The sequence below is a fragment of the Mustela nivalis genome (assembly GCF_964662115.1).
Source record: "Mustela nivalis genome assembly, chromosome: 16".
NCBI classification, from domain to species: domain Eukaryota; kingdom Metazoa; phylum Chordata; class Mammalia; order Carnivora; family Mustelidae; genus Mustela; species Mustela nivalis.
This window is the reverse complement of record NC_139035.1, coordinates 65,833,869-65,858,200: the sequence shown is the minus strand read 5'-3', so window position 1 is coordinate 65,858,200 and position 24,332 is coordinate 65,833,869. Positions and strand designations below refer to the sequence as shown.

General features: G+C 44.0%; 1 protein-coding gene across 6 annotated transcripts; it reads left to right on the top strand.

Annotated features, from left to right (window-relative positions):
• Window positions 1-8,764: 8,764 nt before the first annotated feature.
• LOC309850026 (T-cell surface glycoprotein CD1a-like) lies at window positions 8,765-23,448 on the top strand (the record flags this gene model as incomplete). 6 transcript variants are annotated; one of them, XM_082703141.1, is made up of 6 exons in its annotated part: window positions 15,755-15,927; window positions 16,460-16,726; window positions 17,899-18,177; window positions 18,513-18,603; window positions 18,751-18,818; window positions 23,153-23,448. In XM_082703141.1, the coding sequence occupies 6 exons, from the start codon at window positions 15,867-15,869 to the stop codon at window positions 23,164-23,166; spliced, it is 780 nt and encodes a 259-aa protein (XP_082559267.1). In that variant the 3' UTR covers window positions 23,167-23,448. The 6 variants fall into 6 exon arrangements, with proteins under 6 accessions (XP_082559266.1, XP_082559267.1, XP_082559269.1 ...); XM_082703143.1 differs by lacking the exon at window positions 23,153-23,448 and adding an exon at window positions 20,806-21,324; XM_082703142.1 differs by lacking the exon at window positions 23,153-23,448 and adding an exon at window positions 20,742-20,800.
• Window positions 23,449-24,332: the final 884 nt, after the last annotated feature.

The following is a 24,332-nucleotide window of genomic DNA, read 5'->3' as shown; positions in this document are numbered from 1 at the left end:
ACACATGTATGCGTGCGCACACACACACACACACACACACTGGATGGGTTGCCCGGCTGGCTCACTGGGTTCAGTGATGAAGTCTTGGTTTTGGCTCAAGCTGTGATGTTGTGGTCACGGGCTTGCGTGCCACATCAGGCTCCGCACTGCGCATGGGGTCTGCTCTGGAGTCTCTCTCTCGCCTTCCTGCTCTTTCTCTCTCTTAAATAAATAAATAGAATCTTAAAAAAAAAAAAAAAACACCCACATTTGAAAGTGAAGAAGATTTTGAAAAGTGAGCTGAGCTGTATCTCCTGGGAATTCATATCTTGAAGCCTTAGCACTCAAGAGTAGGGCCCTCGAAGAGTCATTAAAATGAGGCCTGAGGGTGGGCCCTAGTCTACTCTGAATGGTGTTCTTAAAGAAGAGGAAATTTGGACATTGACACGTGGGGTGTGCAGAGAAAATGTGATGCAAGGACACAGGGCTAAGGTGACCATCTGTCTACAAGCCAAGGAGAGGCCTTAGGAGGAACCAAACCTGCTGACCCCTTGGTCCCAGACTTCCGGTCTTTGGAACTGTTAGAAATATGTGTTTGAATATTATACTTAAATGAAACAATAGAATGAAATAAAATACATATTATAATTAAAACAAACAAACAAGAAAATACATGATTGAGCCCCCCTGTCTAGGGTATTTTGCCATGGCAACCCCAGCAGACTCATACAATGTTTTCTTCTGGGTAAATAGGCATTAAGCAAGATAGCAAAGTAAGCAAACGTAGAACAATCCTTGCAGGATAGTAAGTAAACACTTAGGCAGCATTTTCAGAACTTGCTAGCAAAACTTCACGTCTTCTTCAGGTCATGTTTGTAGAGGGTGCTCTTAAGGACGAGTGTAAGTAAACACACGGCAGAGGGTACCTTCACCGACTTTCTATCTGGTAACAAGGGTCCTGGCAAAATAAGTCAGAAAAAAAAAACAACATTAAATGCAATCAGTACAACTCTATTTGTTACTTCCTCTACCCACTGAGTTTTTAATTACAGTGGTAAGAGTTTTTATTTCTAGAAGGTTATTTTGCTATTAAAAATCTGGTATTTTTTGATAATGTCTGTTTCTTTTCTGGTGTTGTTTCTTTTTATATCTTTGAGCTTTTAAAATATAATTTCTGCTATGTGTGATTTCTTGTGGGATCTAATGTATTATTTATTTGCCAACTTGACTTCGTGATGCATTATATCTCTCTGCATTCTCTAATTTAGGAGTGTGGCCTCATACAAGGAAAGGCTTTATGCGTGGGGAACCCTTTGTACCTGGTGTTGAGGGTGGCTCTCTTGAGGTTAACATAGCATGAAAATTTCACCAAGTGACACAGGTGTGTTCCGAACTTGGAATCGCTTATTACTTTAATTTGTCAGATTGTGTACTCCAGTGTTACACAAGTGAAAAATTTGTGAACTCCAGGGTAACCCTTGTGATTAGTAATTCTTAGAATGAGGAACAAGCAAATAAGGAAGCCAGCATTCAGGGAATACACAGATGGACCAGCTTCCTCTTCTGTACAGTTGGGTGGTTTTCTTCTGATTCCTCCTGTCACTGAGAGGAGACAGCAGAAGGCTCGATGCCAACACTCATCCATTTGCCTGGTCTCAGGCGTTGTGCCCTGATCTGAACAGAGCAGCAAGAACAGCCAACCCCTGGGAGATACACATGGTTACTGGTATGCTCACACGCCCTGTTTGCCATGTCACCTTCCATTTCTTTCTTTTTTAAAAAAATTTTTAAAATTTATTTTCAGCATAACAGTATTCATTGTTTTTGTACCACACCCAGTGCCTCATGCAATCTGTGCCCTCTCCAATACCCACCACCTGGTTCCCCCAACCTCCCACCCCCCAACCCCTTCAAAACCCTCAGACTGTTTCTCAGAGTCCATAGTCTCTCATGGTTCACTTCCCCTTCCAATTTCCCTCAACTCCCTTCTCCTCTCCATCTCCCATGTCCTCCATGCTATTTGTTATGCTCCACAAATAAGTGAAACCATATGATAATTGACTGTCTCTGCTTGACTTATTTCACTCAGCATCATCTCTTCCAGTCCCGTCCATGTGGCTACAAAGGTCGGGTATTCATCCTTTCTGATGGAGGCATCATACTCCATAGTGTATATGGACCACATCTTCCTTATCCATTTGTCCGTTGAAGGGCATCTTGCTTCTTTCCACAGTTTGGTGACCGTGGCCATTGCTGCTATAAACATTGGGGTACAGATGGCCCTTATTTTCACTACATATGTATCTTTGGGGTAAATAACCAGTAGTGCAATTGCAGAGTCATAGGGAAGCTCTATTTTTAATTTCTTGAGGAATCTCCACATTGTTTTCCAAAGAGGCTGCACCAACTTGCATTCCCACCAACAGTGTAAGAGGGTTCCCCTTTCTCCACATCCTCTCCAACTTTTGGGACTTCCCATTTCTTTTGTGTTATTCTCTGGGTGTTTCCATTTTTTTTTTTTTTTTTTCCCACTATGACCACAGATCTGGATTCCGAAAAAAACTAAAAGACTTTTTTTTTTTTTTAATTTTAATCTTGCATTTCTGGATGTTTGTTTTTTTATGTCTTTTCAAGTTACGGAGCATGTCATCTTGCCAGAATAGAGTTCATATCTGTTCTGTATATTTGCACGCAGAATTCCAAAGGGCATGTGAGAAAACAGTGTTTCAGGTTTGAAAGTGAGTCTGGAAAGGAAGGACTGAGATTAGATTGAATGGGCAGGAGGAGGAGGAAATGGGGGAGGGGGTCCTGGGAGCTGAAGTGAAGTTTGTGTGGACCCCATGTGGCCACAGAGCAGAGTAGGGAGGAGCAGGACATGTGGGTGGGGGGACACAGGAACACAGGAAGGCGTGTGGAGTGTCAGAGCCCAGGGTACTGTGAGAAAACATTCACTTCTTTCAATCCTGTCATAATACAGATGAAGACATTGAGACCAGACACCAGTATGTTTTCTCCAACTCACTGCATCTAGTGCATGTCCACCCAGGACTTTTCTTGATGCTTAGCCCAAAGCTCTTTTAGTACAAGAGATGTGGTGTGAGAGGTGAGAAGGGCCCAGAGTAGATGTGGGGAGAGCTGCTCGAGGCCAGACAACTGGGAGAGAAATGGGAGGCAGAGTGTGGGTGGAATGAGAAGCTCAGGAAAGGGAAACAGTTATTAGGGGCAGTGGATTTCTTCAGCAGAGAAGTTGAGGTTTCTGTTGGTGGGAAGGGCACATCAGTTGAGTGTGTGGGGCTGTGGGGCTGTCTGGGGAGGGGGATCACATCTGGGTCCTGAGGAGGGAGGAACTCAAGGACTATGATGATGTTTGGGGGGCATCCAGCAAGGGCTTTTGGAGAAACAGGACCTTGCTCAAGGTCTGAGCACAAATGAGCCAAAAGGAGGGTCTCAAGGACATCTGGGGACATGGCCGATGCCCTGCTCTCTGAGGGGGGCTTGAATATCCTGCCAGATAGCCTCCAAGCACCTCCTAGATTTCTCCTTGGGGGGCTCCTGTGTCCAGGGATTACACAAGTGTCACTGACATGACAAACACTCCTTCACCCCCAAAAGTTTGCTCTCTCTCTTGAGAAGACCGTCTCCTAGCTACTGCTTCAGAGCTTGTCCTCTGTCCACTATCAGCCAAGCATACACAGAAGTGGAGCTGGCTGGTGCTTGGGAGGAAGAAATTCCTCTGCCTTTCACGGTCCTTCTAGCTGGACTAAGAATCAAACTGACACGAGATAGATTAATAGCAGAAAATAAAATCCAATTGCATGTGTCCAGGGAATCCACACAGACATGGGATTCCAAAGACAATGAGGCAACATGAAGCTCATGTGAGCTCAGGAGAGGTGCACAGGTCTGGACAGGAAGGGGAGGAATACCATTAAGGGGAAGGTGAGGAGAGGATGGAAAACAAAGATGTTTTATTATGCAGATATGTTTTTTTAGGTAAAGAGGGCTCTCTGTTGATAGCTCTCTTCCTGGTACAGTCTCTTTTCCAATGTAAATTTAGACAGTTGAGGGTGAGGCAAAGAGCCTTTTCTGAACCTGCTGGATTTTGATTTCTTTTAATTCACAATAATGTTCATGCTAAAGTGGTCCACGCTGGGGCAGCCTGCCTTGACCTCGATGCTGAGAAAGTGGCAGATCCTCAGTGGAACCATGACTAATGCAACAGCTACTTCCTGCACCACTGATTGGAGTCATCCTGCCCACAGGAGCTGAGCCGAAGGATGAGGGGCTCCACTCCAGTTCAATTTCCAACCCTCTTCTGCTTCCTCTTCCTTCACCTCCTTCTCTTCCTTCTGTTATCTGAAATCTGCTTGCCTCTTGGTAGGTGTTGAGCCAAAAGACACAACCAAGCCAAAGAATAGGACAAGGAAGGGTTTTACTTGCAACAAGTAAGGTGAACACTGGGGATTTTCCCAAAGCAGTGTTTCCACAGACAACAAAATTGAACAAGTTTAAAGTATGGGCAATGCATGCATTTGCAAGAAGGGACTCGTGCAATGAGGAATTCAGCATTGAACTGGGGGAAAAGTCACCTCAAGATGACAGAGTTTGGGTCAGTCATGAGGTCAGCAGAAGTGGGCATCACCTATAATCTGACCCCCATAGGTCCAACATCTGGGTGCTCCAACAGGCTTAGATACTGCAAAGATAACTCAAGAGTGTGTCAGGTTAGTCTTCATTTTGAACCAGCCCTGCGAGTTTTACCACTGACTTATTGTGAAAGGATTAGACTCTCTCCTGGCCTGATAGTGGCTGTTCATACCTACTTCACAGAATGGAGGTTTAAAGTGACTTTTCTTATGTCAGGAAAGCTATATTTTGCCTTTTTTTTTTTTTTTCCTGGAGACCCCTAACTCCTCTTGCTTACACTCTGTCTTCTGGCTCCCTCCTTCTCTTGCATCAGTTATTTCCTTTGGTGTCTCTGATCATCTCTGGACACTTTGATCCCAGAATTGCACTCCTCATTTCGTTATCACTCTTTCTTCTTCCTCCTCAAACCTACCACCCCCTCCCACTATCCCCACACCAAACTTAAGGGTGTTAGTACTGGACATTTTTAATTTTCGTGGTCCAGTGCAAAAGGCAATTGTGAGGTGTCATACTCAAAAAGAAGGGGAAAAAGTGCTCTTAAAGACTTTAAAATACAAAAACTTCTCCTTCCTTTGAAGTACTTACCATTCAACCTGTCATAGTGTTTCTTGTTGCTGTAGGTTTTGTTCATTTCATGTGCAAAATGTCACTCTCCCCTGGGTATAGGGACTCAGAGGGCAAGCGCAGACTCTCTTAGGTGCCAGGGGGACACCATTCACCTGCATTTATTTGCACGTATTTAATAATTTTTGAACGAACTGCAGACATCTCATTAAGATAAGACTCCGAGGCACATAGAATATATATTTTAGCATGGAAATGCTTCTGCCTGTTCTTTTGCTAAGTGCTGTGTAGGGGGTTCAGTCCTTCTAGTCCAGTTACCTGGGTTTTTGTTGGTGGCTCTGTCCACAGTCCTCACATTCTTTTCCCATTACTTTCTTTGTAGGGTGGGGTTGTTTGCCTGAGGGCTTGCTTCCTATCAACTGTGAGTGTTACGTTTGGGATGTGCCTCAGGGTGATTTATCTTTATAGAGACCAATAGCAGACCATTCTAAGATGGGTGACTTTGAAAAAAACAATCTTTTTAGTTAAAAGCTATAAAAATGAGACAAATTCAAGAAAAGGTCTTTACCTCCCCCTCCCCTGCCTGCCAACGCCAGGAAGAGAGCTGAGATTCTTCTTTACCTAAGAAATTTATCTGCATAATAGAGCACCTTCCCCCACCAAGACTCTCTTCTCACCTTCCCACTAATGGTCTTCCCTGCTTCGTATCCTCAGACCCCTACACCTCTCCTGAGCTCACATAAGCTTCATATTGCCTCAGTGTCTTTGGAATTTCATGTCTATGTGGATTTCCTGGACTTAAGCAGTTGAATTTTATTTTCTTTTGTTAATCCATTTCATGTCAATCTGATGCTAGCCTAGTGAGAGGGACTGTGAAAGGCAGAGAAAATTTTTTCTCCTTGACATCTTCATCCTTTTGTCCCTCCATTAGCAAGAGCTGCTCTTTGTACCCTGCTGGCTAGCCTACTTTGGACAGAGCAGGACACTAGCTCTGTTCTGATCCAGGCTCATACTCAGCCTGAGGCTTTGTTTTTCAGGTTAGGGATTGGGCCTTCTAAGGGTTTCCACCTTTCCCTCAGCAGATGGAGCTTCTTAGTCTGGGACGGGATGTGGTACTCTCCTTCCCCTACAGGCCCTTTCCCCCAGTGGCTGCATGGCCTCACTTGTGTGCTGAAGCAATTCCCTGACCTCTCCACACCTCATGAATGCTTCATTCTGCGTGGGAGACGATGGCCTTCCTGCCCTTCTCAGGTAGCAGGTCCTCTCAGGCCTCAGGCTTGTACCCCAAGAAAGCAGTTCTCTGGTCCATATCTTGGATTCCAGCCTGTCAGGAGCCCCCAGAAATGTCAACGGGAAAAAGCCTAAAGAGACAGAGAACTTCCTGAGTCCATGACTCTCGAAGGCTCCAGGTACTCACCTTCAGACATTTGTTAATCATTTCAGTGGAATTTTTCTTTCTGGCTGTAGAACATCTGGCATCTGTCCCAAGTAAGTGAGGATTTGTATCTCTGTTTCCTTAGAGGAGACTGTTTTTTCCAAGATGTTAGGTTAAGTTGCTCTGATCCCTCAGCTCTGATGAAGTCAGATGGAGTCAAGAGATTTTGATTATCCAGCTTTTCATAAGATTAAATACAGCAGTGATCTCTTTCCAGTTTTCTAGATTCCAATCTTAACTTTCCAAAAAATGTTATCTTTATAATGTTAGCCCGAGATTATTTGTTTACTGGTAAACCAAGAAACGACAAGACAAACAGTTCAAACACATTTATCCAGATGATATAAAGCACAAACAAATACTGAAGAACTTTTAGACACTTACAAACACCATGAAGGAGGAAGGTCAGCATGTCCAGCAGAGGCCAGCTCATGATAAGACAAGCAAGGAGCTTTCAAGCAGGAACAGTAAGGAGGGAATCTGGATACATGATTCCAGAACACTCTATTAACTTCCGTTGCTGCAAATTCTCATCGTTTCTTACTACAAGTAATAGGAGATTCACAGCAGAACCCTCTGTGTAGACATACCGATTCTTAGCATCTGGCTTTATTCTAAACAAAACGGTATACGATTCTCATTTTATCAAATAGGATTACAACTAATATATTGTGATGCTAAAAAAATTTTATGTTGAAGATTTCCATAATATTTAAGAATAGTTGGATCCCAGAGCTGAAGTAATCGATCACTCAGAAATCATCTTTGAGCACTTACCACTTGCCAGGCCCTCTTTAAGATGTGGGGATCAGGAGGAGGTAGAAACACCTGGGGCCAAACAGTGAGTCAAGATTCTGAGAGTGCAAACATCAGCAAGGGTCACCACTTTAGAAAATGTTGTTTCAAGCAGGCTTGTTTTTGTCTAGAGTGTGCATTTTACAATAAATCTCAGAACACCAAAATTAATAGTCTTGGTTTACATGCTTTTCTTCTCAAGTAGGGTAAAAGCTCCTTGAAGAAGGGATTGGGCTGTCAACACTGTATTTTCATCAGAGTAGCACAGTGCTTCGATCCAGGCAGGTGTAAGTGACTGTTCGCTGAGTGAACATATGTTAACACAAGGCAGCTGTTTCAATGTCCTGTGGTCTCTGTAATTGCTACTGGTTCTTCCCTAAGACAATGGTGGACTGGTAGTTGCAGGCAATCAAGGGGAATCTGGACAAACAAATAGATTAACTGTTGAACAAAAAGTGGGCCCAAAATGGTGCCATGGGCCATGCCAAGTCCTTAAACCTTGCTTACTCCCTAACCTAAATGCAGTTCTAGCTCCCCCCAGAAATGTCCGCCTGTCACTGAGGAATTCTCTGGTCAACACAAGGGAACTATTCTGTCACAGGGGCCCTCTCCAACCCCAAGGAGGAGGGGAGATCATCCTTATGATACCACCCCTGCTCTCCCAATTAAGGGAGGGTGACCTTCCCTGAAACACTCCTTTCTCTTCTTTGCCAACTTCCTTGCTATAAAATCTTCCCATTTGCACCACTCTTCAGAGCCCCCCTCTACTGGCTGGATGGGATGTTGCCCCATTCTTTAATCACTTAATAAAACCAATTAGATCCTCAAATCTACCTGGTTGATTTTGGTTTTTAACATCAACAGTGTGAAGTCAGAGATGTGGATGAGTTAGGGTGGGGTGAGATGGGGAAGGGAATACATGGGGTGTTGTCACAAGGGCCTTAGGGACCCAATGGCCGCAGTTTCCAGGGCTGGGTGGTGGGAGCCATGTGGTTTCATGGGTTACTGTCTGGATGAGAAGAAAATGTAGGAGAGGTAGGGTCATTTTCTATGCCACATAGGACTCATCCTATAGCAACTGAGTTCGGGGACAGGGAGCAGGATAGAAGTTGGTGACAGGGAGAAGATGGAAGTCAGAAAGGAGAATCAGACCATGAGGGGAAGTGAGATTCTGAGTAGGCGTCCAGGGTTGAGGGAGAAACATATTTGCATTGTTTCAGAGACTCAGGGAAGGTTGTGTGTGGAGAGGAAGTCAGAAGAGAAGTGCTATGTGGGGGGCAGGTTTGTTAGAACAACCGTCAAAGACCAACTTTCTAAGAGATAGAAAGAACATCTGCAAATACAATGCTGTTCCTGCAACTTGTGTTGCTGGTGTTTCTCCTCCCAGGTGGTGACAGTGAAGATGGTGAGAACTGTGGCCCTACACTGTGTGTGTGTGTGTGTGTGTGTGTGTGTGTGTGTGTGTATCTGTTTCTGTGATACGTGTACTACATGTGTTTGTATGTGTGTGTACTCATGTACACATGTGTGTCTGTGGGTGTGTTTGTGTGGGAGTGTGTAGATGTGTGTATGCTGTATGTGTGTATTTGTGTAATCATGTGTATGTGTACACTGGGGGAGTTGGTTCCCCAGCACATACCTGGGAATGAGAGCGTCTGCCTGGTTCCTTCCTGAGCATTCCCAACCCCAGGGCCGTGTGCTCTTCTGAAGGATGGGTATGAAGCTCTGGGCTGTGGGGCAGCACATGTCTCCTGAGACAACTTCCTGGCTTCCCTGTCCCCTAGATTTTGGTCCCCTAGATTTTGGTCCCCCTCCCTGGCCCTATCTTCTCCATTCTCTCTCATGTGCTCCTCTTCCAATATCAAACTGTTCTCTTCCACAGATTTCCAGGAGCCGACCTCCTTCCAAATCATCCTGATCTCACCCTTTTACAACCATCCCTGGGCACAAAATTCGGGCTCAGTGTGAGTGGATGAGCTGCAGCTGGTGGATGCCTGGGACAGCAAGACTGGCGCTTTCACATATCCGCAGCCTTGGTCCAAGGGCAGCTTTAGCAGGGAGATGCTCAGAAAGGGAAAGGATACTCCATACAAACGCTATGAGATTTTTTCAGATAATGTAATCATGTCAGTGAATGGCTGTTTGAAGGTGAGTTCAGTTTCCTCCTGGGTGAGATGAGGGTGGCAGCTGTGTGTGTGTGTGTGTGAGTGAGTGTGTGTGTGTCTTCTTGAGCTTATTTTTCCTCTAGGAAAAAGAGGAGGCATCTGAAACTCATATCTCCCTATTATAACTGAAACACACTTGTGTGGGCAAGAGGTAGAAGCCAGACCATTGAGAAGCTTCACATCTTCTGCTATTTCCCACCCCTCTCATTGACTACAAGTTGTGCTATCCTGTCTCATAAACTTTCTCCTGTGACACCCCCCTCACTGGTCTCCAACCACACACCTACATGTGCTTCCTGACATGTTTGTAGTTGTTGAAATATTTGGTACTGTTAATGTTAGAAGTGTCTCACTTGGCTACAGTCTTCAGAATTTCCCTGTTCTTGTTGACATCTCCAGGCCCCTAAATAGAAACAAGTTTTCATGTGAAGGTTTATATTATATAATTATAGACACCTACTGGAGTGGACCTGCAGCTCCAAGTATTCTGAATAAAAAGAGGAAGTCAGGGTGCTTGCTGTTTGTGGGGCTTGGGGACACCAACACTGTTGTCAGCATGGGGCTTGTTGGAAATACAGGGTCTTGACCTCAGCTGAGACCCAATGAATCACAGCAAAATCAGCAACAGATTCACATGTGCATAAATGTGATGTCTGAGAGGTAGCAGTGTAAATGCATCCCTGAGGGGAAAAGAGATGCTCCAGGAAAGAGAACAGGAGTGTTGTGGTCGGGAATGAATGAAGATCCAGCGGGGACCGTACATACAGTGATTCCTGGCATTTGTGGCTGCCCTATTACAGTCTGAGGACTCAGAGTCAGTGACTGTTGAACCATTGCTCCTGGGGGAAATGTGGAGTTGTGTTTCTGGGGACCTCTGCTTACAATGCTTGCCAACTGATGACCACCTGGTCTGATTCCATGTGTGTTTCTGTTTAAAGACAGCGTCTCCTAAAATTTGTGTGGAATCAGAAAAGACCCTGAATTGCCAAGGAAGTGTTGAAAAAAAACCAACTGGGGGAATCATATTGTCTGATTTAAAGCTATATTATAAAGCTGTGATCACCAAGCAGCATGGGACTGGCACAAAAACAGACACATAGATCAATGGGAACATAATAGAGAACCCAGATATGGACTTCAACTCTATGGTCAACTAATCTTCCACAAATCAGAAAAAAAAAATATCCAATGGAAAAAAGACAGTCTCTTCAATAAATGGTGCTGGGAAAATTGGACAGCTATATACAGAAAAGTGAAACTGGACAATTTTCTTACAAAATTCCCAAAGATAAACTCAAAGTGGATGAAAGACCTCAATGTGAGATAGGAATCCATCAAAATCCAAGAGGAGAACATAGGCAGTAACCTCTTAAACATCGGCCACGGCAACTTCTTTCAAGACATGTCTCTAAAGGCAAGGGAACCAAAAGCAAAAATGAACTTTTGGGACTTCATCAAGATCAAAAGCTTCTGCACAGCAAAGGAAACAGTCAACAAAACAAAGAGGCAACTCACAGAATGGGAGAAGATATTTGCAAATGACAGTACAGACAAAAGGTTGATATCCAGAATATATAAAAAACTCCTGAAACTCAACACACACAAAACAATCATATCAAAAAATGGGCAGAAGATATGAACAGACACTTTTCCAATGAAGAAATACAAATGGCTATCAGACACATGAAAAAATGTTCATCACTAGCCATCAGGGAGATTCAAATTAAAACCACATTGAGATACCACCTGACACCAGTTAGAATGGCCAAAATTAGCAAGACAGGAAACAACATGTGTTGGAGAGGATGTGGAGAAAGAGGAACTCTCTTACACTGTTGGTGGGAATGCAAGTTGGTGCAGCCACTTTGGAGAACAGTGTGGAGATTCCTCAAGAAATTAAAAATAGAGCTTCCCTATGATGCTGCAATTGCACTACTGGGTATTTACCCCAGAGATACAGATGTCGTGAAAAGAAGGGCCATCTGTACCCCAATGTTTATAGCAGCAATGGCCACAGTCGCCAAACTGTGGAAAAAACAAAGATGCCCTTCATTGGATGAATGGATAAGGAAGATGTGGTCCATATACACTATGGAGTATTATGCCTCCATCAGAAAGGATGAATACCCAACTTTTGTAGCAACATGGACGGGACTGGAAGAGATGATACTGAGTGAAATAAGTCAAGCAGAGAGAGTCAATTACCATATGGTTTCACTTATTTCTGGAGCATAGCAAATAGCATAGAGGACAAGCTAGAGAGGGGAAGGGAGTTGGGGGAAATTGGAAGGGGGAGGTGAACCATGAGAGACTATGGACTATGTAATATAATAATTATAATTATATAATAATTATATAGCTTGAGGCCCCACTCCTCAGTGCATCCTCAGGGAAAATCAGCCAAACCCTCTCTTGTCTTCATGATCGCTATCTGCACTCTGTGCTCATCCAGCCTGTGACTGAGTAGTTCTAACTCAAGTATAAAACCCCATTTGGAGTCTCCACACGCTGCAGGCTCCTATGGCTCACACCTGCACTGCTCCTTTGATTCTGCTGCTTGCTGGGGCCCTGCTCAGAAAGTGGCCACTGGAATGTGTGGTAGGTTATGGTACATGGCAACCCCAAACTGAGAGCCCACTCTTAGGCTCACTGGTTGTAGCTGGCTTCTGTGCTCTGATGCCTGGAAACTCTGCTGCACTCTGGCACCCTGGTCTTCCTGTGACTTCAAGGATCCTGAGACCACACTGCCCCTCCTAGGATTCTGTCCCACTTGCCACCTGAACATCTTTCATACAGAGATGTCCCTCACTGGAGCAGACTTCTAAAAGTTCTGATTTTGTGCTCTGCTGCTGTATCACTTTCCAGTAGCTGGCTTAGAGAGTCTCCTTCCCCCTGTGGTTTATCTTCCCATGTATCACTTTGGATTCACTTCTCTGCACCTCCTACCTTGCAGAAAGTGGTCACTTTTCTATTAGCAGAGTTGCAGGTATTGGTTTTTTTTTTTTTTTTTTTAATATATCTCTGGTTGCATTCTGAAGTGTTCAGAATGATTTGATAGCTATCTAGGTGAATTCCTGGGACCAGATGGAACTAAGTTCCCCTACTCCTCTGGCATCTTGGACTCCCTCTCCCTTGCATTTCTATACAGTAGTAATGAGGCAAAAGGAAGAGAAATTAAGCAAATCATCCCATTTATAATTACACCAAAATAATAAAATACCTAGGAATATACTTAACCAATGAGGTGAAAGACGTTTATGTACAATTAAAACTACAAAATATTGATGACAAAAATTGAAGGTGACACAAAGAAATGGAAAGATATTCCATGCTCATGGCTAAAAGAGCAAATATTGTTAATATGTCCATCCCATGCAAAGCAATCCAGAGATTTAATGTAATGTCTATCAAAATACCGACAGTATTTTTCATAAAATGAGAGCAAGCAAGCCTAAAATTTCTATGGAACCACAAAAGACTCTGAATGACCAAAGCAATCTTGAAAAAGAAAAACAAAGCTGGAGATAGATTTCAAGTTATCTGTCACAGATCTTGTAATCATAGTACAGCACTGGCATGAAAACAGACACAAATACCAATGGAACATAGGAGAAAGCACAGAGATAAAAACACTACCTTATGGGCATTGAATCTTGGACAAAGAAGGCAAGATTATGCAATGGGAAGGACAGTGTCTTCAACAAATTGTGTTGGGAATATTGGACAGCTATAAAGTTAAAAAATGAAACTGGACCACTTTCTTCCACAAAATACACTCAAAGTGGATTAAGAACCTAAATGTGAGACTTGAAATCATAAAAATCCTAGAAGAGAGCACAGGCAGTCAGGTCTCTGACATTGGTCCCAGCAACATTTTTCTAGATATGTCTCCTGAGGTGAGGGAAACAAAAGCAAAAATAGACTGTTGGGACTACATCACAATAAAAGCTTGTACACAGGAAGGGAACAGTCAGCAAAGCTGAAGGACAATCTACTTAATATGAGTAGGTATTTGCTAATGACATCCAATAAAGAGGTAGTATCCAATATATAAAGAACTTGTAAAAAAACAAAAGAACAACTTGTGCAACTCCACAACAAAAGAACAAAAAAAAATTCAATAAAACAGTAGGCAGAAGACATAAATAGACATTTCTCTAAGAAAGTCATCCAGATGTCCAATACACTGTTCAAAAGATGCTTAACTTCTCTCATCATCAGGGAAATACAAATGAAAACCACAGAGATATCACCCCACAGCTGTCATATTGGCTAAACCTAAAACACACACAAGAATAAGTGGTGGGGAGGATGTGGGGAAAAAGAAACCCTGAAGCCCTCTTGGTGGGAATGCAAACTGGGGCCACCACTGTGGCAAACAGTATGGAGGTGCCTCAACACATTGAAAACAGGAATACCACCTGATCCAGTAACTGTACTACTGGATATTTACCCAAAGAATGTGAAAACGCTAAACTGAAAAAAAAAAAAAAAAGTGCATCCAAATGGTTACTGCAGCATTACTTACAATAGCCAAATTAGAGATGCTGCACACGCACCCATAGACAGATGAATAAAGAAAAAAGTATGCGCATATACACACAGCAGAATGTTACTCAGCCATAAAAATGCGTGAAATGTTGCCATTTGAAACAATATGGATGGAGCTAGAGAATATGATGGGAAGTGAGCTAAGTACCACAGGGTCTCACTTATCTGTAGGATTTAAGAAACAAAAGAAAGGAAGAAAAGAAAAAGCGACAAAGGGAAACACAGACTCCTCTATAGAGAACACACTCCTGGCTCCCGGAGGGGAGGTGGAGGGAGAGACGGGGAAACAGGTGAAGGGATTAGCATTGCACGTACACTGATGAGGACTGGGTACTATCTAGACTCTCTGGATCACTGTATTGTACATCACTAATTTAACCCTGACTTAACTAGAATTTAAAAAAAGAACCAACTAAACAGAAAAGTAACTCCGCACACTGAAAGTTATAGTTCTCAGTTTACGTGTGTGTGTTTTTTTCCTCCCGAGTAGACGGAAAGCTCCTTGAATGAAGTGACTGCACGGTGCACACCATATTTTCATGGGGGTGGCGCAGTGCTCGGATCCGTGCAGGTGCTCAATGTTTGGTGAGTGAATATATATTAATGCAAACCAGATTGAGGGGGTCTTATTCCTCAGATGTTTCAACGTCCTGTTGTCCCTGGGATGGCTACTTGTTTTTTTTTTTTTTTCCATATTTTATTTCTTTTCAATGTTCCAAAATTCATTGTTTATGCACACTCGTTCTTGAAGAGTAAAGGTAGACTGGTGGTTGCTGATACTGTTACACAGGCAATCATGGGTGAATCTGGAAAAGCAAAGAGAGCAAAGGTTAAAAAGAGACCCATGGGTCCAAAATGGCACTTTGTGCCAGGTCAAGTACCCAAACCTTGCTTAATCCCTAACCAAATTGCAGATGCAACCACCCCCAGAAATGCAAGTCTTCAACCATCAGTGAGGAAGTCTCTGGTCATTGGTGGTGAGGTATTCTGTCATATGAGCCTTCTCCATCCCCCAAGGAAGGGAGGTCATCTGCATGGTAAGACCCCCTGCTTTCCAAATTAGGGGAAGGTGTCCTTCCCTGAAACCCTCTTTTCTCTTCTTTTGCCAAACTCCTTCCTATGCAAACCTCCATTTGCACCACTCCTCAAAGCTTCCCTCTGCCTTCCAGATAGGATGCTGCCTAGTTCTTGAACCATTTAATAAAAGCAACTACATATTCAAATTTACCTGGCTGATTTTGTTTTTTTAACACAAGCAGTGAGAATGAGGTGGGCTGGGAGTGAGATGGGGAAGGAAATACATGTGGGGTTTCACAAAAGCAGAAGGGACAGAGTGACAGCACGGTCCAGGGCGGGGTGCTGGGGAGTCCTATGTTTTCATGGGTTATTGTCTGGATGAGAGGAAAGTCAGGGGAGAGGTGTAGTCACTTTTCCATGTCACACAGGACTGGTTCTGCAGCAACTGAATTAGGAGATGGGCAGCAGGACGGAAGCTGGTGACAGGGAGAAGCTGGAAGCCAGAGAGGAGGGTCAGACCAGGAGGGGAACTGAGAGTCTGAGTAGGTGTCCAGGGTTGAGGGAGGAGCACAATTCTATTTTAGCAGAGACTCAGGGAAGGCTGGTATATGGAGAAAGAAGTCAGAACAGTAGTGCTGTGTGCGGGGTAGGTTTGTTAGAACAACTGTCAAAGACCGATTTTGTAAGAGACAGACAGGACATCTGCAAGTACAATGCTGTTCCTGCAACTTGTGCTGCTGGTGGTTCTCCTCCCAGATGGTGACAGTGAAGATGGTGAGAACTCTGACCTTATTCAGTGGGTGCACACGTGTGTGTTTCTGCCAATCTCTCTCTGTGTTTGTGTGCTTGTGTGAGTGTATGTATGTGTTTTATTATGTGTATGTGTGTACATGTGTCTGTATATATATGTGTTTCCACGTTTGTATACTTGTGTGTATATGTATCTGTGTCAGTTCTTTGTATAAGTGTTTTTGTGTATATGAGCATCTGTGCATCTGTGGGGTGTCTGTGTGTGTGTGTGTGTGTGCATTTCCCTTTGAGTGTGTGCACTTGTGTAGTGAGTTCTCCAGCATATATTTGTGGAGTGAGCGTGTCAGTCTGATTTCTCCCTGAACATCCTGACCCCAGGGCCCCGTGCTCTTCTGAAGGATGGGTACCAAACTCTGGGCTATGGGTGGCACATGTCTCTGGAGACAACTATATCTCCCTTGTTCTCTAGATTTTGGCTCCCCATTCTTCCACTTTCTTCACCATTCAGTCTCCTTTTAATGCCATCTTATTCCAGTCTATCTGTTCTTTTCCACAGACTTCCAGGAGCCGATCTGTATCCAAATCATCCTGACCACATCCTTTTACAACCATTCCTGGATGCAAAGTCAAGGCTCAGCTTGGCTGAATGAGTTGCAGACTCATGCCTGGAACAACAAGACTGGAGCTTTCATTTTCCTTCAGCGTTGGCCTAAGGGCAAATTTTGCAACAAGGAGCTGATGGAAGTAGATGAATTATTCTCATCATACTACACTGGATTTCCTCTAAAATTTCATGACCATGGCAGCCAATGGCAGCTTGAATGTAAGTTCATTTCCCTCAGAGATGTGATGTGATGGAGGTAGCTGGTGTGTGTGTGTGTTTCTTTGAGTTCTTTCCTTCTCTAGGAAAGATCCTCCACCATCTTCTGAAACTCACATCTACCCGTCATAAATCTGAAGCACACTCATCTAGGCAGGGGTAGAAGCCAGACCCCAATTCTTGTTAAACTTAACAACTTTTGCTATTTCTTACTCCTCATTGACCACAGTCTGTGCTCTCCTGTCTCCCACTAATGTCTCCTGTGACCACCCCCTTCTCTGGCTCCCAACCGGGCACCCTCTGCTCCCTCATTCTGTGACTGACGATTGCACTGTGCTTTTGTTCCCCATTCAATCCCAGCAGCAAAATCTGACTATGCTTTCCCCCAGCCCCACTGCACTCCTTTGGCTCTAGACTGTTTTTATCCTCAGGTTCCCCACTGAGCCCTTCCTTACTCTCTTCCCACACCCTTCCTATCTCTCCTCCAACATTTGTTCCTTCCTCAATAATTCACCTCTTCCTCTCCCTCTATCCACCACCACTTCCCCTTTGTGTGAGCCCCCCATCAAACCAAACTTTGTTGCATTCCTTCCATTCCCCTGAGACTTTCCCTTTTGCTTCCTCCATTCCTGGTTTCCACTCATCTCATTTCTTCTCTTTCCCTCTGTACAACAACTCAGAGTCTTTCTTCCCCAGATCCTTTTCAGGTACAGCTGATAATAGGGTGTGAACTGCACTTTGGAGAAGCATCAGGAGGCTTCATGAGGATTGCTTATCAAGGATCAGAACTTGTGAGTTTCTGGAACATGACATGGTGGCCATCTCCAACAGGAGGAAGTAGGGCTCAACAGGTCTGCAGACTACTCGATCAGGACCATGAAGACAATGAATTAATGCATACGTTCATCATAGATTCCTGTCCTCTTTACCTCTCAAGTCTTCTTGATGCAGGGAAGGCAGATCTCCCAACGAAAAGGTCAGTCCCGCTCCATCCCTCTCTCCAAGTATTCTGCTTCTGCACTCACAAATTTGCACCATACACTCATTTTCAGGGTAAGAAGGAGTCAAGAAGGAGAGAAGATGATCGTGGCAGAATTCTACAGGTGGAAAAAATGTGTCTAAAGTGATGTGAAATTTACCCATTTAATCTGTGAATTCCTGTTCTGTCTCTGCAGTGAGGCCAGAGGCCTGGCTGTCCACTGGCCCCAGTCCTGGTCCTGGTCATCTCTTGCTGGTGTGCCATGTCTCTGGCTTCTACCCAAAGCCTGTGTGGGTGATGTGGATGCGGGGTGAGCAGGAGCAACAGGGGACTCAGCGAGGTGATGTTCTGCCCCATGCTGATGGGACATGGTATCTTCAGGTGTCCTTGGATGTGAAAACCATGGAAGCAGCTGATCTGTTGTGCCGGGTGAGACACAGCAGTCTAGGAGGCCAGGACTTGGTCCTCTACTGGGGTAAGAAAGAACTTGGGTCTGGCTGCGAGAGGGTATGGGTGTTTCTCCAGCACAGCAAGGGAGCCACATGAAAAATTAGGGAATCTAAGGACCCCAGAACAAAAAGGGCACAAAACCAGTAACCCATAAAATAGAAAAGGTGAGGGTGAGGGTCCTGAGGATGTGTGAGGGTGCATGTGGTTGGGTGAAAGACCATCCCTAAGAAGGGATGGGTGAAGAGAGAGGAAGAAGGGCAGTTGGTGAGGCAGAGGATGACATATGGAAAGAGGAAGAGGGAGGTGCAGGTCAACATGGGATGGATGGGAAATGGTATCTTCTGTGGACCAAACCCACAGAGCAGTCACACACCACAGCCTTGGACTTCCTGGTGGTGATAATGCCCCTGGTGCTTCTGGCAGGTCTGACGTTGTGGCTCTGCAGGCACTGGTAAGTCTCTGGAGCCACCTTTCTGCTCTTTCCCAGGTGTCTCCCCACCTTTTAGTCTGTCCTCAGCCCTCTTGCTCTCAGTGCCCTTCCCCCCTACAGTCTTCACCTCCACCTGCTGCAGAATGACTCTTCCTCTGTTCCTCTCAGGAAAACACACTGGAGACTTCAGTGCACTGGCTTCCCTTCTGAGCAAGATCCCAGTAGCCCAGGCTCTGGTACGTACCTAAACCCTACTCAACAGTGATACCCTTGCAACTCTCTGTGTGCAACTTTGTCTTTCATTTCTGCTTAATGATCAGTTGTCAATATAAGCTCCATGTAATTTAGCAGGATTTGTTGTTCTGACTTAGTTCTACAGTCAAAATTTGACTCAGTGTAAAATGAAGTCTCAGCACTTTCATTGGTCACAGGCATCAGATGTCACTTCTTCTAGTGAGCCCTTTCTGAATCAGTAGTGGAAGCAGTTTCAGCCTGGTGAGAATTTCCACCACTTAAGCCTGCACTTTGGCTAATCTATTCCTGACCCCCAGTCCTTGTTGACCCATTAGGTCCCTTTTGCCTTTTAAGTCTTAAGGTTGTTTACAGCAAAGACCATATCTTTTTAATATTTGTATCCTTGATGGGGAGTGTCACCTGCATGAAATATGTCCCTAAAGAAAACCAGGTGGTGGGTATTGGGGGGGGCACAGATTGCATGGAGTACTGGGTGTGGTGCAAAAACAATGAATACTGGTACGCTGAAAAGAAAGAAATAAATAAAAAAGAAAATATGTGTTGAATGTATGCTAAATTCATTCTTTTTTTCTTTCTCTTGCTGACATGTTTGTAGTAGTTGAGATGTTTGATGCTTTTGTTAAATGTCTTGTCACCTGGCTGAGGGAGTTCACACTTTCCCTGTTCCTGTTGACATCTCTAGTGCCCTCAGTAGAAACAAGTTTCCTGTGTAGATTTCTATTATTTAACTACAGCCACCTATTGGACTGAACCTGTTGCTCCAAGTGTTCTGAATTGAAAGGGGAAGGCAGAATGCTTGTTCTTCGTAGGGTTCAGGGACAGCAGCAGGTTTGTCACCTTGTGGTTTGCTAGAAACATGGGGTCTTGGACTCAGCAGAGACCCACAGAAAGCAATTTGCATTTGAGTGAAATTAGCAGGGGATTCACAGGTGTATAAAATGTGATGCTTGAGAGGTAGCAGTGCACGTTTGTTGCTGAAGCAAAAAGAGATGCTCTAGGGAGGAGAACAAGAGTGTCATGGTCAGGAATGAATGGGGATCCAGCAAGGACCGTGCATGCAGAGCATCATGGCATCATGGCTTCTGTGTTATAGTGCTGAGGACGTGAAGTCAGTAATAGTGAGCCATTGCTCCTATGGGAAATGTGGGGTTGTATTTCTGGGAGCCCCTGCTCATAACATTTGTCAACTGATGACTATCCAGACTGTTTTTTTTTGTGTGTCCATTTAAAGACATTTTTTGTTATCTATTGGTCCGTTGAAGGGCATGTTGGTTCTTTCCACATTTTGGCGACTGTGGCCATTGCTGCTATAAACATTGGGGTACAGATGGCCCTTCTTTTCACTACATCTTTGGGGTAAATACCCAGGAGTGCAATTGCAGGGTCATAGAGAAGCTCTATTTTTAATTTCTTGAGGAATCTCCACACTGTTCTCCAAAGAGGATGCACCAACTTGCATTCCCACCAACAGTGTAAGAGGGTTCCCCTTTCTCCACATACTCTCCAACACATGTTGTTTCCTGTCTTGCTAATTTTGGCCATTCTAACTGGTGTCAGGTAGTATCTCAATGTGGTTTTAATTTGAATCTCCCTAATGACTAGTAATGATGAACCTTTTTTCATGTGTCTGATAGCCATCTGTATGTCTTCATTGGAGAAGCGTCTGTTCATATCTTCTGCCCATTTTTTGATATTATTATCTGTTTTGTGTGTGTTGAGTTTGAGGAGTTCTTGATAGATCCTGGATATCAACCTTTTGTCTGTACTGTCATTTGCAAATTTCTTTTCCCATTCCGTGGGTTGCCTCTTTGTTTTGTCGACTGTTTCCTTTGCTGTGCAGAAGCTTTTGATCTTGATGAAGTCCCAAAAGTTCGTTCTCGCTTTTGTTTCCTTTGCCTTTAGAGACATATCTTGAAAGAAGTTGCTGTGGCTGATATCGAAGAGGTTACTGCCTATGTTCTCCTCTAGGATTCTGATGGATTCCTGTCTCACATTGAGGTCTTTTATCCATTTTGAGTTTATCTTTGTGTCCAGTGTAAGAGAATGGTTGAGTTTCATTCTTCTACATATGGCTGTCCCATTTTCTCAGCACCTTTTATTGAAGAGACTTTTTTCCACTGTATATTTTTTTCCTATTTTGTCGAAGATTATTTGACCATAGAGTTGAGGGTCCATATCTGGGCTCACTACTCTGTTCCACTGGTCTATGTGTCTGTGCCCTTCAACGGATGAATGGATAAGGAAGATGTGTTCCATATACATTATGGAGTATTATGCCTCCATCAGAAAGGATGAATACCCAACTTTTGTAGCAACATAGATGGGACTGGAAGAGATTATGCTGAGTGAATTAAGTCAAACAGAGTCAATTAGCATATGGTTTCACTTATTTGTGGAGCATAACAAATAACATGGAGGACAAGGAGAGGTAGAGAGGAGAAGGGAGTTGTGGGAAAATAGAAGGGGAGGTAAACCATGAGAGACTATGGACTCTGAAAAACAACCTGAGGGTTTTGAAGGGGTGGGGGGGGGTGGGAGGTTGGGGGAACCAGGTGGTGGGTATTAGGGAGGGCACGGATTGCATGGAGAACTGGGTGTGGTGCAAAAACAATGAATACTATTACACTGAAAAGAAATAAAAAATTAAAAAAAATAAAGACATCTTTTCTAATATACATTTGTATTTGTAAATAATTTATTGTATAGTGTATTTCCCTATACTGAAACACCAGCTCGGAAGTGTGTAACCTTTCTCAGTTTGGGTACTGTGATCACCAGGGTCTCTGGCTTCCTGCCCTGCAGCAGTGCTGCTCACAATGGTTTTCTGAACAAACAGGAAATGGTCATCTTCTCATGAATTCATGAATATAGTTACTTTCGTCCTTTTTCATTGCACCATCATTGTGTGCTAGATGTTACTCTAGCAATTTCTGGAGTGGCCCCACATAGGTGGGTCCTATTCCTAGGACCCACCTAGGTGTCCCATTCCTAGGTGTCTTATTCCTTTTCCTGGATTTCCTGCCTCTTTGACTCATTATCAGTGAACACAGGGCCCACAGCTCTGCATCAAGGGTCTGAGCAAGTCTCACCTACACACATATTTTGTCATGAGGAACATCCCACCTTCTTGTGCTTAGAATACCAGTCAGTCCTGCAGAATACCTGTCAGTCTGGGCTTCAGAGCCTTTTTAAACTCTGAAATCACCAAGTGGGAGCACATAATTCAGAAAATGCGGCACCAAATGGGCTGTTAATAGGACACATATTTACAGTGTGGGAATTAACACCATAAGGTAGAGGGGCACCTGGTCTGGCCTCAGCTGAGATTACCTGAGGTGGGTGATTCTTGTCAGCTACTCTACGTGTCCATGAATAGTGGCAGGTGCCTGTGTTGGTTACAAATCAATGTGAGGAGGTAGGCCAATTCATGGAGTATGTGCTGACAGACAGACTCCATGAATAATGAAGATGGACCCTCTGTAACTGATGACTCCCATGGCAGTGTGAGTGGAGTCATCCATAACTAGACTTCAGCTATCCTTGGTTTCATTAATTAACACAACAAACCATTCTCAAGCTCTGACATGCAGCTGGGACATTTTGAGTGTAAAGTAGTGAGGAAGAAAAGGTCTTCCCTGTCTTCATAGCTTGAAAATTTTGCTTTCCTGATTTGGTTGTGGTTTTCATTGTTGTTTGTAACCAGTTTGTTATTGCCACTATTTATGTGGGATGAACTAGGTGATAGGGACTTAGTTGTAATAAGTGCAGGTGCTGAGAGAGGAGCCTAGGGCAGTGGAGCATCCAGAGAGAGCATGTGCAGGCTCCTGGCCCTACATATGTGGACATTTCCAGAAAATATTGTTGACATAGGAGAGGTGGGAAAGGTGAAAATATGGGAAGGGAGAGAGCAAATCATTGGATTTCTGGACTCTTCTCATGGATCAGACTGACTGGCTGTTTCTCTAACTTGCAGTCCGTCTCATCTTTCTGTGGTCACCATGTGGATTTTGGATGGTTGACTGCACACTCATGTGTACCCTGGGCCAGCCTGAGGTCATTAGTAGAAATGATCCTTAAAAATGTGACAGGCTATAGGAAGGACAGGTAACATGCAGTTCAGGGCTGTCATCTGATAGATGCCACTTGTATTACCCAGAGTGATGGTTCAGGCCAGGCACCTGCTCCAAGTGGTACAGGTCAGTGGGGTCTGATTCTGATGCTTAATGAAGGGAAAAGAGGTATTCTCTCTTGTTCTGGATAATAAGGTCAGGGTATAAAGCCTGAAATAAATGCAATCATTTTTTTTCATCACCAGAGATAAAAGCCTGAAGATGAAGCCTGCTTGCAACAGGCAGAGAAGTTAAAATAAGTGAAATTTACCAAGAGGTGGGAATCCCAAGTGTTCTCACCAAAAGAAAGCAAAATAAGAGAGAAAAGAAGACATTCTAGATGAGAGTCCATGGCACTGTTAATTGACGTGGTTGTAAGCATGATGTCACTATGTACACATACACAAAAAACTCAAGTGATTATTTTATGTTTTTAAAATAAAATAGCAATAAAAATATACAAACACATGACTAATACTACATTAAAGAATGATTTTCACGATTTGCCTCAATGCAAGTTTTCTTGACCAATTCAGCCTTTTCTTTACAAAATGTGCTTGCCTCAGTAGAGACTCCACGGGTAAAGATGTACATTCATGTGTAGCTCTATGCACACCCCAGTGCACCAGGCTCCTGTGGTTCTTCAGGAATTCCTCTTTGAGAAGTTGTCAGAAGGCTTTCACAAGAAAGACCTTTGTTCATGTCACATCACAGGACCTGCTATACCTATCAGAGCCCATGAGGGCCTACACGACCCTGGTGCCTCCCAGCCTTCCTCCCTGGGCAGCTGGAAATCTTCATACTATCCATAGGTACAATTTTTTTTTTTTTAAAGATTTTATTTATTTATTTGACAGAGAGAAATCACAAGTAGATGGAGAGGCAGGCAGAGAGAGAGAGGAAAGCAGGCTCTCTGCTGAGCAGAGAGCCCGATGCGGGACTCGATCCCAGGACTCTGAGATCATGACCTGAGCCGAAGGCAGCGGCTTAACCCACTGAGCCACCCAGGCGCCCCATAGGTACAATTTTTATTTGTTATCATATTCCAGTGCCACCGAAAATAACAGCAATAACAAAACCAAAGCATCAGAATAGTGAAGGCAGACACATAAACCCACAGAAGGGGATGGAGCCCCAGTGACCCTAAGCTCCACAGTTACACCAGCCAATACCTCCTTTGAGTAGTTTTAGCACAACGTGGATTTTTGTCCTTAGGGACTGAAGACTCCCCCCAACCCCACCAATGGACATGGATGTGGCCCCCAGGGGACAATGGGTCAATGTTTCTCTTCCTTGCAATGTGCCTCCTGACTTTGCTTTCCTTCTCTCAATGCTTCAAAATATGCTTGCTTTTTTCTCATGTGCCCTTATCTTGTGACGCTCTTA